Source organism: Monodon monoceros, unplaced genomic scaffold (assembly GCF_005190385.1).
Source record: "Monodon monoceros isolate NGI ecotype Baffin Bay Population unplaced genomic scaffold, NGI_Narwhal_1 Super_Scaffold_12, whole genome shotgun sequence".
NCBI classification, from domain to species: Eukaryota; Metazoa; Chordata; class Mammalia; order Artiodactyla; family Monodontidae; genus Monodon; species Monodon monoceros.
Genome location: NW_021703768.1, coordinates 134,736,026 through 134,750,715, shown reverse-complemented (window position 1 = coordinate 134,750,715; position 14,690 = coordinate 134,736,026). Strand labels below are relative to the sequence as shown.

The following is a 14,690-nucleotide window of genomic DNA, read 5'->3' as shown; positions in this document are numbered from 1 at the left end:
TGTACATTTTTTTTTAGACGTCATGCTACTGGACACTTAGTAGACTACAGTATAGTGTAAACGTAAACGTAACTCTTATATGCACTGGGAAACCAAAAAATTCATGTGATTTGCTCTGTTGTGGTATTCACTTTATTGTGGTGGTCTGGAACTGAACCCCCAGTATCTCCAAGGTATGCCTTTACTCATATAATGAAGCTGATTCTCCTTAAGTGAATAAAAACTAGTTTCGAATATGTTTATAAAATGGGTATAACTTGCACTTCACAAGAATTAAACTTTAGAAAATCCATGGGCACAGCTCAGTTAGTATGAACATTTAATATTAATATTCTAATTGAACTCATTAGAATTTGATAAATGTCAGGTTCTTTAATACTTAAAATTCTAAACTATGCTTTTCATTTTGAGTGATCTAAGGAATGTATTTTACAGCGTCAACCCTACTTTAAAATTGAGACTATCCAGAACTACAGGGAAAAAAAGAGAAATTGTACAAAGTGACATGACCATTACTGTGAGAGTGTTTTCATGGTTTATATCCACAGTTAAGTGTTTTTCTCTAAAATTTTAAACTTCATTATTCTTAAATGCCTTGTGTTATTGTTAGGTTTATGAACCAATGTATCAATTTTGTACATGTATGACTTAAGAGCCCATGGGTCTCAAATGATAAAAGTGTACTCTTTCATCCTTGTCTTGGGTGTGTAACTATGATTTCAAATGTAAAACTTTCCCAAGAGTTACTTATGTGTCAATACAGATAACTAGGTCTGCATTTTATGAAAGCTTGTGTAATTCAAAGCTATAGATGAGGGGTTGTCTCTTTTGGAACTGTTAGCATTTTGGGCTGTGTCATTCTTTGCTATGGAGCAGTTGTGTGCATTACAGGATGTTAACAACACCCTGTCTCTGCTAACAGATTGCAGAATACCCCTTCCCCACAATTGTGAAACCAGAAAGTACCACTAATTGCCAAACGTTGTCACCCGGGGAACATGATTTTTTCATTTGAGAACTGTTGTTAGATAAAGGAATTGTAAAATGAATTTTATCATTATATACTCAACTCCTAATTTTGACAGGAATAAAATTGGTCCATTTCAGTGTCAGATATGTTCTCTTCTTTTGAACATTATCAGATCAAGGCACTAAATATTTAGTAGGTGGTCAGAAAGAAGCTGAAGAGAGAAAATAGGGTGGCCGTGTGGCAGAGAAGATTTAAATGATGAAACTGGGTAGATGAACTGTTCAATTGCTAGTACAATGCTTAGGGTAGGTACTCAAATCCCGGTGTTTGAACATCTCGGAATTCCCTAGTGGCCCAGTGGTTAGGACTCTGCACTTTCTGGTTGGGGAACTAAGATCCTGCATGCTGCACTGTGCGGCCAAAAAAAATCTCATTATCTGGGATCTCTTAAATTGAGCAGTGCCTTTTTTTCGCACATATTGCGAAAGATAACTTGGAGGGCTCACCACTTTGTTCTGTGTACAAATAGATTAGGTTTCTTTGGAATTAATATTGTTTGAAAGCTTTAAGTGGCCAGAATGTACAGATTGTTCCTAGGTTGTTCAGTGACGCAGCCAGGTTGCTTGAGAGACTTAGAAATAAAGGTCTTTAATCAGCTGATGAATTGATAAGCTCCTAGGTTTTGTTGTTATTTATTTTTTTATAACTTGTATACTTCTCTTTATAGCAAGAGTTTTTCCTATTGTAAGCTATCCTTGGGGCTCTTTTTATACATCTTACACATTCCTTATGCCCCCAAATAGTTGCAACCAGGAAAGTAGTCTACCACAAGGGGTGTAGAGAAGTGGATTTTCAAAGTGTTCAGTTTACTGGTGCTCAGCGTTAATTGTTAGCATTGCACAGATTGCACAAGTGAAAAAAGAGGTTTAAGAAGGGGAAGATTTTATTCAGTTACAAGCAGAATGCAGGAATTCTTGTTTCTGACTAAATGCATTCTACTCTTTAAATCTAAATTTAAAAATTCTGATACTGCTTTTGAACATCTCATCTGATTCAGTCTTAAAATAGGTATAAAATTCTGTTAAAAATAGTATTTCATGGCTCTTGCCTCAGAGTAAATTTTGGCCTAAAATGACTCATGGAATTTTGGATAATTCTTTTCTCTGGATCCTTCTTATTTAGGCTTACTGTCTTGTTTTTTACTGTTGTAAGTGACCCACTCCGTTGAAACTGAGTAACCAAGAGTTTTCATTGCCAGCATGAGATTCCCTGAAGTTGTACATCACTTAGATATAGAGATCTTTGTTAATGTTGCCAGTTTTTTTTTTTTTTTCACCAGTTTTTCTGTATAGTTTGGGAGGCAGTGCTCAGATTCTTCTCTCAGAAGAGATAGGTAAGTAGTGGCTGCTTGGCAAGACTAGTAGTTTAGCCTCCACCAAAGCCACTGCCCTGGCTCTGGCAAGCCAAGCTCGGCCAACCCAAAGGGGCTGCAGGCCTTCTGGGTCTGGCTGTCTTTACTGAGGTGGGGCCTATTGGTGAGTCAGCCAAACAGAGAAATTCTGAAGACTGTCTTGAGAGATAGGAGTTGAGCAAAGGGGAGAGGGTCTGAGGTGCCTAGGAAAGATGTTAATTTCTTTGGTAGGGTGATTGATGCAATGACAGGTCGGGCAGTCCTGGGAGAGGCTGCAGCATTGAGAGAGAGCTGTTCATAGGGTCTTAGAAGAGGGCAAAGTGGGAGAGCTAGTGGGCGGAAACTGCTTAAACTCAGGGTGTTGTCATTGTGGCCTAAAGGTTGGTGATTATTCTGGAATGTAGTCGTCCCTTAGTGTCCTATAATCTCAACAAATCACAGAGTAATGAAACACAGAAAGAGAAAAAGAACTAAAAAGAAAATCATAAAAAGAATTAGAAAGTTAAGAGGAAACTTTAAAAACAACAACAAGAAAACCACCAAAGAAACATAGGGTTGGATAAAAGAAAAGGAAATAGTTGCATTAAACCCTTTAAAATAACCCTATGAAATAGAATGAGAGGTAAAATAAAAAGGCAGAAAAAACTAGCTAAATGGAAAAATATGAATCTAGAAGTGAAGATAATAGAAGATAATTTTTAAATAGAGTTGTGAATATAAAAATAAAAATTTAAAAGACCATTACAGCATTATATATTTTTTTCTTACAGCATTTGTCACAATTGTAATTTAATAATGGTTAGCATGAGTATTTGTTTAATGTATGTCTCCTCTCCTGGTTTGTAAGCTTCATCCTAACAGCAACTGTGTCTTTCTTGTCTACCGCAGTATTTTCAGGGCCTAGCAGTGTGCTAGCAACATAGGTATACAGCAGATTCTTTTTGAGTTAGAATAAAAAAGTATAGAAAATATTAATTTTCCTTAGAAGTTTTGTTATGTGAAATTAGAATTTAAGGTAAGGGGCTAAAGAAAAACAAAGAGGCTTTTAAAAAGAGGGTAAACTAAAGTAGGCTAGGAAATAATACAAAACAGTTAGCAAATGTCTCAGCAATAAGAAATTCTTGATAATGTTGAGTTTCCTGAGTTTCTTATGAAACATCAGTAATATGATGACAAAAGCAAACATGTGAGAGAAAATAAGACAGGGAACTCAACTCTGTCATCTCCTCCCCTTGCCCCTCTGTGTGAGAGAACTCCTGGGACTGAGGTCCTTTTGGTCCGTCTTTTGGCTTTTCCCCTTGGAGGTAGTGCTCTTGTAGGCCCCCCTTTTTTACTGAGGTGAAATTCACATAACAAAATTAACCTTTTAAAGCGAACAGTTCATATAGTACGTTCATAATGTTGTATAACCGTCACCATTATCTAATTCCATTTTCATCACCCCAGAATGAAACCTGCTACCCTTAAATAGTTGTTTCCATTCCCCCTCCCCCCACCCCCTGGCAAACACCAACCTGCCTTTTGTCTTTATGGGCTGTCCCTGGCCTCTTTTTATTTTTTAATTTAAATTTTTTTAAGTCTTTATTGGATTTGTTACAATATTGCTTCTGTTTTATGTTTTGGTCCTTCAGCCGCTAGGAATGTGGGATCTTAGCTCTCTGACCCAGGATCAGACCTGCACCCCCTGCATTGGAAGGCGAAGTCTTAACCACTGGACGGCCAGGGAAGTCCCACGTGGCCTCTCTTTATTAAACTGGATCTATTTGAGAGGGATGTGCTATGGCCAAAAAGAAATTATTTGGCTTTAAAGGCCTAGGTAGTACTGGGACTCAGAGCTACATCTCTTTTAAATATAAATTTATTTCTTTAATAGCATTTTCAAAGACTTCGTAAACGTACATGGTAGTTATGTGTCTATTTTAAACTTCATAATTCTCTTAATTCTTTAGCTTTCTGTCTTAAAGCTATATAAAATATAATAATTACATTGACGGTTACCTATACTACTCTAGTAATCAGATATTTATATATAATTTGCATGTGTAGCATTTGTGTCTCTCTACATTAAAACAGGATTTCAACCACTGACCTGCTGGAGTGGGTAATTCTTTGTTGTGGGGGCTGTTCTGTGCACTGTAGAATGTTTTAGCAACATCTTGGCTTAGGTGCCAGTAGCACCCCTCCACCCTTCCAAGCTGTGACAACTAAAAATGTCTCCAGACATTGCAGACTATCCCTTCAGGGGCAAAATCACCCCTGGTTGACAGCCACTGCATTAGAATCATTCCCCTTGAGAATTTGGCTTTCTCTTTACTAGAAAGAGACTTTATTTGTTACAAATAATCCTCCTAGAGTTATAGAGGAGAATTGCAAAATCACCCAAGAAGCTTAGTCATTCATTGGTTTTTATAATTGTTCCCAAAACTGCTTTAAATTTTTATTTTAGTTTTTAATGTTGATTTTTGGCAATACTCTCCTTGCTGATTTTGTAAAGGTCATTTCTTGTTTGGCTATGTTATGCTAAAGGAATTCAACTTGATTGCCTAATAGGAAGTAATTTCATGGAAAAAGTAAATACAGCCATCTGAGTTTTTCAGAAATACTTGAAACATTAAAACTATTAAAGTACAGTGAATAAAGCATTCAGCAATTGAAGAAAGGGAGAATTTTTTTAACACAAACTTTCCTACTTTGATGTCAGAAGAACTTAAGACAATCATGTTCTACTATTACCACTGAACTTATTGATAATAAAGTAAATTCTCCCTTTTTGTGCTTCCTGCCTCTGCCCTAAAAGTTCTGTTTTCTCAGAGTGTAAAGGCTCTTTGGCCAATACTTAAATCTTGTTATTTCTCAGTGATCAATGTTAAATGAATTAAGTTTTAAAAGGAATATTTGATTTGATTTATCTCAAAATAAGTTTGTAGCCTACAAAATATTATAATTCTAATTATAGATTCCCTGTAGACTTGAAAGTGACAGTTTTTAAGGATTGTCCTGCTACAAGCTAGTTTGCTAGCTAGTTTGTGATTTTACCTGTAACTAATTAAGTATAACTTGGGACAAAACTTTGGGGAAAAGAAGATGGGAAGGATGATGGAAGCTAGTCAAAAGAGGGGAAATTCAATGTAATAGTATTAGGTGTTATCAGTTAAGTAGTAGGGTTGAGAGATGGCATCTCAACTGGCTTTTTCCTGGGCATAAATTATTTAATAAGGTCGTGGGAAGAAAGAAAATCCCACAAAGTGGAGCTTTGGCTGCTTCTCTGCATAGTAAAATTCAGTTTCAGTAAATTCTGTTTCCAGTGCATGGACGAAGGAGATGAAGGCAATCCCTCTATAATTTTTTGTACCTAAAGTTTTCCTTAGTATAGATGTGGATAGAGGTGTTATTAACATAATATGCTTTTTATAAGAATGCTGTGCTATAGCAGCTTCTATCTCCCATATGTGCTTGGAATGTATCTAATACATTCTTATCATTTTACTTATTTAGGGACTACGTTAGGAGTGAACTGGAGTCCGCCTATGAAGGACCAATGTATTTAGAACCTCTCTCCATGAATCGGTTTACCACAGCCTTAATAGGTAAGTATTATAAAAGAATTAAAAGTGTACGTAGGAACCAACCAATCTTAATTACTATTTTCTAAAATTGGTTCATACTTAATACAAAAAATTGGAAAACTCAAAGTTATTCACGATGACTTTCAAAACATAGCCATTGTTAAATGTTAGTCTTTTTCTTTCATACATATAGATGTTTCTTATTTTACATGTTTATGATCACATATAGCCTGTAGTTGCTTGTGTTTTTTTAAGGGTAATGTAAGTATTTGGGAAGATTAATTTTAAAATAAAGCTAATAATTACTTTGTAAGATTAAAATGAAATATGTAATGTCTTAATATTGTTTACTGTTGTTGAAAGCCATTATCCTATAGTCAAAAATAAAGTGCCAGAAACATCAAGAACTTGAGACATGATTGAAATATTCAGGTAGCAGAATGCTTAAAACAGAAGTGTTGGCTAGGACCCCAAAACAATATAGATACAGTCCAAAGTGAAATACTAGACCCTACCATGCCAAAGTTGCAAAAAAGAAAGTGAGAGAAAACCTCTCACTGTTGTGGCCTCTCCCGTTGCGGAGCACAGGCTCCGGACGTGCAGGCTCAGCGGCCATGGCTCACGGGCCCAGCCGCTCCGCGGCATGTGGGATCTTCCCGGACCAGGGCACGAACCCGTGTCCCCTGCATCGGCAGGTGGACTCTCAACCACTGCACCACCAGGGAAGCCCATAGTATGTAATTCTTAAATTCACCCATGTAGAGGGTGTTAAGAGGTTGAATGTTGGGATTTGAAGGAGGATTTCTTTAGGGAGCTGTTTTCTCTGAAATACCTGCCGGGCCCTTCTCATTTAGAGAATTTAGTGGTAGACCATTTGGAGACACATATTTTTTTGTGGCTTAGGGGGGATACTACAGACTGGTGTCCAACCTAGGCCTGCAATATCTAAAGCTACACCATCCAAAACAAGCCACATGTGGCTTGTGAGCCCTTGAAATGTGACTAGTCCAAATTAAAATATACTGTAGTGTAAAACACATCCAATTTCTCAAATGTAGTACAAAAACGATGTAGACTGTCTTGTTAATTTTTTAATATAGATTGAATGTCTATGTGATAATATTTGGGAAATATTAGGTTAAATAAAATATATTATTAATTAATTTTACTTTTTTTTTTACCTTTATAAAATGATGCTACCAGAATATTAAACATTATATATATGGCTTGTATTATAATTCTAGTCTGATATAAAGGCCAGCACTGGGCTGGCTGGCTGGCTGTTGAGTTTCTGACTGTGGAGTGAAAATGTCTTGAGAGGTTCTCCTGTATCATCTAATCTGTGTAGGCAAAGGATGTTAGTTTACTGTGGACTAGATGAGGGCCCCAAGAGTCAATGGAATTTTCTTAGGTCCTCCCAAGAGGGCCCTTATAAAGGATGAGAAGACTCCAACAGGGATTGAATTTAAGGAGCTGAGGAAAGAACCAAAAATAGCCAGAGGAGGGTACATAACAAGCATCAAGGGTACTGCAGATGAGAGATCCACAGTGATGGGAACAATCAGAAGAATCCTTAAAAGTGCCCAGGAGAAAGGAGATCGATCCATTTTAAATACGCCAACTGCCGGGAGCACCAATACCGTACCATTGTAAGAACATAGTTCAGTAGGAATTTTCTACTTCCCTCCCTCTCCTTCCCTGCCTGCTTCAGTCGTGAGTAAGTCAGGAAAAGAGTGAGATTGTGCTGGCAGAGAAAGAGGAAGAAGATTGCCTTAACCTCTCTACTCCCTCTCACAATTGCAGGTAGGAGGCCTCAGCTGGAATAAAGGAAAACCCTCAACTTTAAATCAGTTTCAAAGTTTTGTTTGTTATTAGATTGAGATTAGATTAGATTAGATTAGATTAGATTGTATAACCTGTGCTAGATAGAAAAGGTATGGGACTTGCCTTAGGGGCAGGAGAACACTCAGTTCACAGAGTGGCTTTTAAGACAGTAGGACACAAAAATAATGTTGCTTTATGGCTATATCCCATGAATTGGTATATTCAGTAGTGGTGACATCCAAGTATGAAAATATTTGCTAGGTTAGAAAACTCATGAAGTGTTCTCTTTTATTCTATAATGGACGCAATTTAGTATAAATCTGTATATTTCCTTAAATTTTTCCTATCAGTGGTTATGATAGTGTGTTTACTCAACTAAGATTCAATTAATTGGAAATAAAACAAAATCCGTAAACTATTAAGTAGCAATTTTCTTTAGACTTTGATTTTAAAGTAACTTTCTACTCCTTTTTTTCCATTTCACTAATGAACTTTTAATGAAAAATTAAGTAATTTGAATATGCCATCATTTCTTAGGATTACAGACTTCTTGGAGATAGTTCTTACAGTGGAATTCTGAAATCCAAAGAGTACATTGTGATTTTGATTTATTCAGAATTGTCAGTTGGAATAGGCATGTCAAGTTAAACAACTTCCTTTTCTTCTGGAGCTATAGGAAAGATTTCCGCTAACAGTATGACTCCTTCCTTCTTTCACCTAAATAAGAGGAGTAGTCTTCTCTTAAAGAGAATCACAGCATATGAGTCATAGTCTTCTGTGAAAGAAGATAAATGAAGCCTGTAACCCCAGAGCTGAACACCGAATGTGCTGTCCTAGACTTATGGGAATTTTCAGAGCTTAAAGGAAGTTTACAGCATGCTGAACAAGGAAATTTTTTTTTTTTTAAGAAGGAAAAAGAGAATTTTATTTGAGCCAAACTGACGATTATAACACAGGCAGCAGATTCTCAGAAAGCTCTGAGAACTTGAAAAAGGAAATTTAAATATCATAGCTATGAGTACAGTGAAAGTAAGACATACCAGAATGAAAATTCCTAATCATTCCTAATGTTAAAGCATTTCCTCTGAGTATTTTATTTCTTTCAGAGTTTTAGCTAATTTTTTAATCAGAGAAATATAGTTACTTTTAAAAGTCAAGAAATACCACAATTTTATGATGAAAATCGGTTTTCTCCTGTACCACTCCTCTCTACTCTCAGGTATCATTCCGCAGAGGCCTTTCTCCTTTCAACTCACCTAACTTTTCCCTGCTGTTTTCTCTTTTGTCCCTTTCTGGAAATTCTTTTAATTGGTAAGGTTCCTCCCACATTGAGCCCCTAATTTTCTTACTGTTCCATTTTCCTTTTTCTCTCTCTCTGTCTCTCTCTTTGTCTTACTTTCTGAGATTTCCCAACTTTATCTTACAACCCTTTTGTTGTTATATTTTAATATCCTGGAGTTTGTTTTCTTTTTATTGTGACAGTCTTTTAAATTTCTTAGATATATTATTTACTTTGAAGCTTTCTTTTTTTTTTTTTTTTTTTTTTTTCGTGGTACGCGGGCCTCTCACTGCTGTGGCCTCTCCCGTTGCGGAGCACAGGTTCCAGATGTGCAGGCTCAGTGGCTGTGGCTCACGGGCCCAGCCGCTCCGCAGCATATGGGATCCTCCCGGACCAGGGCACGAACCCGTGTCCCCTGCATCGGCAGGCGGACTCTCAACCACTGCGCCACCAGGGAAGCCCCTGAAGCTTTCTTTTGTTCCTTGCGTTCTCTCCATTTGTTTTGGTCTTTGCCTTACCTGGGACAGCAGTATTTCTTAAGCCTGGATTAGAATCACCTGGTTATATTACATAAAAAATTATAAATACTGATGCCTAGACCCCATATGAGGCTGATAAACTGTAAGTTTTACTTAAATATCCTTGTGTGATCATTTGTATTAAAGTGAGTTATTAAGTTGTCGATTGGAATCTCTTTAAGGCTTACCAACGGGTATGTTTCACATTTGGTGTCAAGTGCGACTGGCTGTTTTTGGGGGGACCCCTAAGTGTGTGTATTTGTAGGTCTTTTCACTTGGACTTGGGTCAGTTTCCCCAAAGAAGAATCTTTCTGTCTCCTGTAGGGGAGGCTAGTGTCAGTGACAAGAGCTGGGTGGCAATAAACATGGCAGCAGTGTTTGGAGATCTAGAGTGATCTCATCTTTCTGGGTGCAGACTTTTATTTTAATCTCCATTTTTCATTTGGGCACTGCACCTCACCTCTGCCCTGAGCTGTGCACGGTGCCCAGGAGCCTATTTCAGCCTTTCCGGAGAGCAAAATTCAGTCTTCTTCTCAGGGTGGGGAAAGAGTAGTGGCCTGATAGTTGTTTTCTAGCCCCTAAGATTTTGTTGACTTATCTTACTAGGTGGCCTCTTCTCAGTTTTCTATTTCTTTCTTTCTTTTTTTTTTTTTTTCTGAGAGTAGAAAGTGAGATTTATTGAGTACACTGCAGGAGAGACCAAGAGGGGGTCTGCACTGGGGGAGAGAAACTGGGCTTCTTTTATGGTCCCCTCTGGTCACCCTTGGATTAATGTTCCACCCGTTTGGTGGTTAGGGCTGGCTGTGTCATAGCTCTATCTGCCTGGAATGCCAACTGCTTGTGACTGCTGATAATTTCCCGTTGCGGGGAGAGTGCATTTGTCTTATCTTAAAAGGACCGCCCCAGCCTAAGATGGCTGTTCTTTTGTTAAGCTCTACATTTCCCCCCTGTCAGATCAGCAGAGTCAAATCATTGACATCTGGGCAACGACATCATCTTGGGCTACTTCCTGCTGAGAAAGGGCGACATTGGGTCCCAGTTGGCTTTGCTGGTCGGCTGTGGGGCTGTGGGATTCTGTGTGAATAGGAATTTTGGGAGGCCTGTTTGAGAGTAGTCAACTGTATTGATTCTAGAGGTTGGAATCCTTTTCTTGTCACCATTTGTAGCTTGATGGAATGAAGTTGGTTTTGTAGCAACTTGTTTGAAGTACTTGGTGACGTTGGTGGATCAGGATGGAAAGAGAAAAGAGGATCTCACAGTGTGCCTGGATTTGCCCCAGAAGAGCTGCCGCTGCCGAATGCATCAGGTGTTAGAAGTGAGGAGTCCCAAAGCTAGGCCCAAAGGACACTACCACCCCATCGGGCAGGGACAGTCAGTCGATATGGGACTGGGCTTTAGGTCCGCCAGGGAGTCAGGATGTGCAATCCCTGGTCTCCAGGGACCTTAGACCATCGGCAGTGTTGAAGAGGAGAAAAGACTTTCCAGAATGTAGCCCTTGGGGTGACAGTGAGTCGGAGCCCGTCTGGAGACCTTGGGTCCCGCTGAGCAATAACCCTGGCCGGGGACCTTCGATTGCCCCAAGTCATTAGGCCGATCACTACTATTGGAAGACTGATTAGAAAAGGCAGAGAGAGGCATTCCCTGTATGGGCCACCACAATGCTGTGGAGTGTGGTGATGGGGCTGGCAATGTGGGTGGTAAAAGAATTTACCGAGCCAGAAGTGAGGGTAGAAAGCGAGATCTATTGAGTACACTGCAAGGGAGCAGAGGGTGAGAGCAAGCTGGTGGGGGGGCGGGATCTGCCTCAGTTTTCTTTATTATTAGGTGTTTTTCTCTTTCTTAATGCCTTTATGAATGTTATTCATGTGATTTGAATATCAGTTCTTTAAAGGCTAAAATTAATACTTTGTGGGAAAAAATACCACATATGTTACATACAGTGTAGTAGATTGTTAATAAATTTTCAGCTTTGTATAAAAATAGTTGCAGTTTTTGAATTCTTCTAACAATAATATGGATAGAACACAAATTAGAATCTAAAAATATTGTTTTGCTTTTCATTGGCAAGAAGGAAGAGAATTTGACTGATTCTTAAATTAATTTGGAAGATGACATGTTCAAGAATCTCTAAGAAATTCTGAGAGGAGCAATAAGAGGAGACTTGTCCAGTCAGTGAAAAGGAATAGTGGGCACTGTCATCAGAGTAGAGCACTGAAAAAAATTAGCAAGTTCTGACACAGACACAAAATATACAGAAGATTCTGAAGTATACCAAAGTGGCATTTCAAATTAATGAGAAAAGAATTGGATGATTCCAATAGCTAGTTTTGAGACAACTGACTACACATCTGGAAAAACAAACATAGGTTTTTACTTTTTACCTTATTCTAAAATAATTTCCATATATATTAATTTTTAAATTAAAGAAAATATAGGTGATTACATGTATAATCTTGAGTAGGGGGAGCCATATAATTAACCATGGCACCAGAAGTAGAAACAATTAAGGAAAAGATTGATAGGTTTGACTCTTTATAATACAAACTTCTATACTATGAGAGAAAAAAGTTATTAAAATACTCAAATGACAGATTGGGAAAATAGAATCATATGATAAAGGAGGTTAATATCTCGATCAAACAACAGAAGGCTACATATCCTAGTAAAATAATAGACAAAGAATGTGAACAAACGTTTTGCCAAATAATTGCAAATGCGTTTACATGTTGATTGGCCAAAAAGTTCGTTCGAGTTTTTCTGTAAGGTTACAGAAAAACCTGAACGAACTTTTTGGCCAACCCATTACTTATTGGTAATGTTCAGTGCTACTGGTAAACGACAAAATACAAATTTAACAAAAACTTAGAAAATATTCCTTGCCCTTCCCTTTCTTAAATTATTTTCACTGTTGACAGGTAGGTGAGAAAATGGGCACCCCTGTACACTGTGTGTTTTGTGTCTGTAGGGCAATTGACAGTATGTGTTAAAAGCCTTAAAAAATGTTTCTTCTGACTCAGTAATCCCACTTATAGGAATTTAGGCTAAGAAAATATTAGGAAATGTGCTCCAAGTAGTTTATACAATGATGTCATAAATGTACAGGCTTATTCATAACAAATCATTTTATAATTGTGAAATATTTGAAAATAGCCAAATGCTAATATTGTCATGTGCATTCAGTTTTTTAACTAAAAAAACAACAAAAGCCTTTATTTATTTATTTATTTGAGAGATATATGCATAATATGTATTAAATAAAAAAAGCTGATTGTATGCTATAATCTCCTTTATATAAAACATTTGTGTATATTCACATGCATAGAATAAATCTGAAAAGGTAACAATATGAATAACTTTGAGCACTGCCTAGGTTTCAGATAAAATGCTAAGGCTTTACGTGCAATACTTTATTTAATGAACACGACATTAACAGTACTACCTTTGGGTGACAGGATTGTAGGAGATTGAGGCTTCTTTTTCCTTTTTACTTCTCTGTATTTCCTAACTTTTCTATAATCATGCATAATCCTCTGTGAGAAGAATTTGTTGTTTAAACTTTTCAGTTTTAACTTCTCATTATTGAGTCATTTGGGAAGGCTTGCATGGTCCTGTAGAAGCAATTAAAGATTGAAAACCTCAGAATAAATCTTGTCACAGCATGATCTTGGACAAGTAACTGTATCTCTTGGATTTTATACTTTCACCTCTAGAGGAGAACAGTTAAATATTGAGGGCCTTTGTAAAAGGAGCTAAATATATTTAGTTGTAACTGAATTCTTTTTTGAATGAGACATTTTAAAAAATTGCCATATTATATATGCCATCTGGAATGTGATGAAGACCAGTGGATATTTGTGCTGCTTCTTTTAAGTCAGTCCTAGGGAATGGGTGCTCAAAATTCACAGAACATGTAATTTTGGTCAGATGAAATTAAAATTTGATTTAAAATATTATCTAAGAGATCCTAACTAAATTCCTTCAAAAGCTGTGTCATCATCCTTTTCAACAGTGTTTTGTTTTTATTTTGTGGATACCAAATCTCGAAATTAAATATGTTCCCCCCCCCATTTTAGGTCAGTTGGTGGTGTGTACTTTATGCTCCTGTGTCATGAAAACGAAGCAGATTTGGCTCTTTTCAGCTCACATGCTTCCTCTCCTAGCACGCCTCTGCCTTGTTCCTCTGGAGACAATTGTTATCATCAACAAATTTGCTATGATTTTTACTGGATTGGAAGTTCTTTATTTTCTTGGGTCTAACCTTCTAGTACCTTATAACCTTGCCAAGTCTGCATACAGAGAGTTGGTTCAGGTAAGACTGTGTAGATAAAATTCTACATAAATGTTAAGTATATTAAAGATTTAGTTCACTTTTATTTCACAGTCATGGTCATGGTAACATTATGTTTGACAGTTTCAAAATAGTAACTGTTTTCAACCTAATTAGGAGCATCTGAGATTCTTTATTAAGTTCTATTGAGAGGCAGTAAAGTGAAGTAAGTGCTTCTCCAGAAGCAGATGGTCTGGGTTCTCACTCTGATGCTGCTGTTTACCAGCTGTGTAACCTGGGGTTAGTCACTTAAGTTTGCTTATCCGTAAAATGGAGCTAATAATAACTGTTGTACTTAACGCATAGGGTAGCCATGAGATTTGAATGAGTTCAGTGCCAGGTAGATGAAATTCAGTGTTAACTACGATAACAAAGACAAGAATGATGTAGAATTGAATACCTAGAGGTCAAATCCTGTTTTTTTCCTGATTATAGCCCTACTGTGAGTACAGTTTTTTCCTTACGTTTGTTTAATAGACTGAGAAGTTAAATAGTTCTGGGCTATAGTACGACAGATTTCATTTAGATGTGGTGCTTGGACTGATTTTGCCAACATAACGTGCTTCTGTCTCTCCTACTTTTATCAGCCTTTGCTCTCAAACAGATTATTTCCAGACACAAACAGTAGGTATTGAGGAGATAAATAGTTCTATTTGATTTAATCAGTGAATTTCACTATATAAAATAGGTCTTAAAACTGACATTGGTATAAAGAGAGTATTAAAATGGGCATTCTCTCCTAGCTCTTTACTGTGTGCGTGACCCTAAGGTACAGGAAGCTTTCAGATTGGTCAA

General features: G+C 37.3%; 1 protein-coding gene across 1 annotated transcript in view; it reads left to right on the top strand.

The window, feature by feature from the left end:
- The window catches only part of RNF145 (ring finger protein 145), a 65,107-nt gene that overhangs the window by 29,914 nt on the left and 20,503 nt on the right, over positions 1-14,690 (top strand). Inside the window, exons 4-5 of the mRNA XM_029216576.1 lie at positions 5,877-5,968; positions 13,642-13,877. Of these exons, the coding sequence (XP_029072409.1) occupies positions 5,877-5,968; positions 13,642-13,877 (328 nt within the window). The remainder of the gene's footprint in view (positions 1-5,876; positions 5,969-13,641; positions 13,878-14,690) is intronic.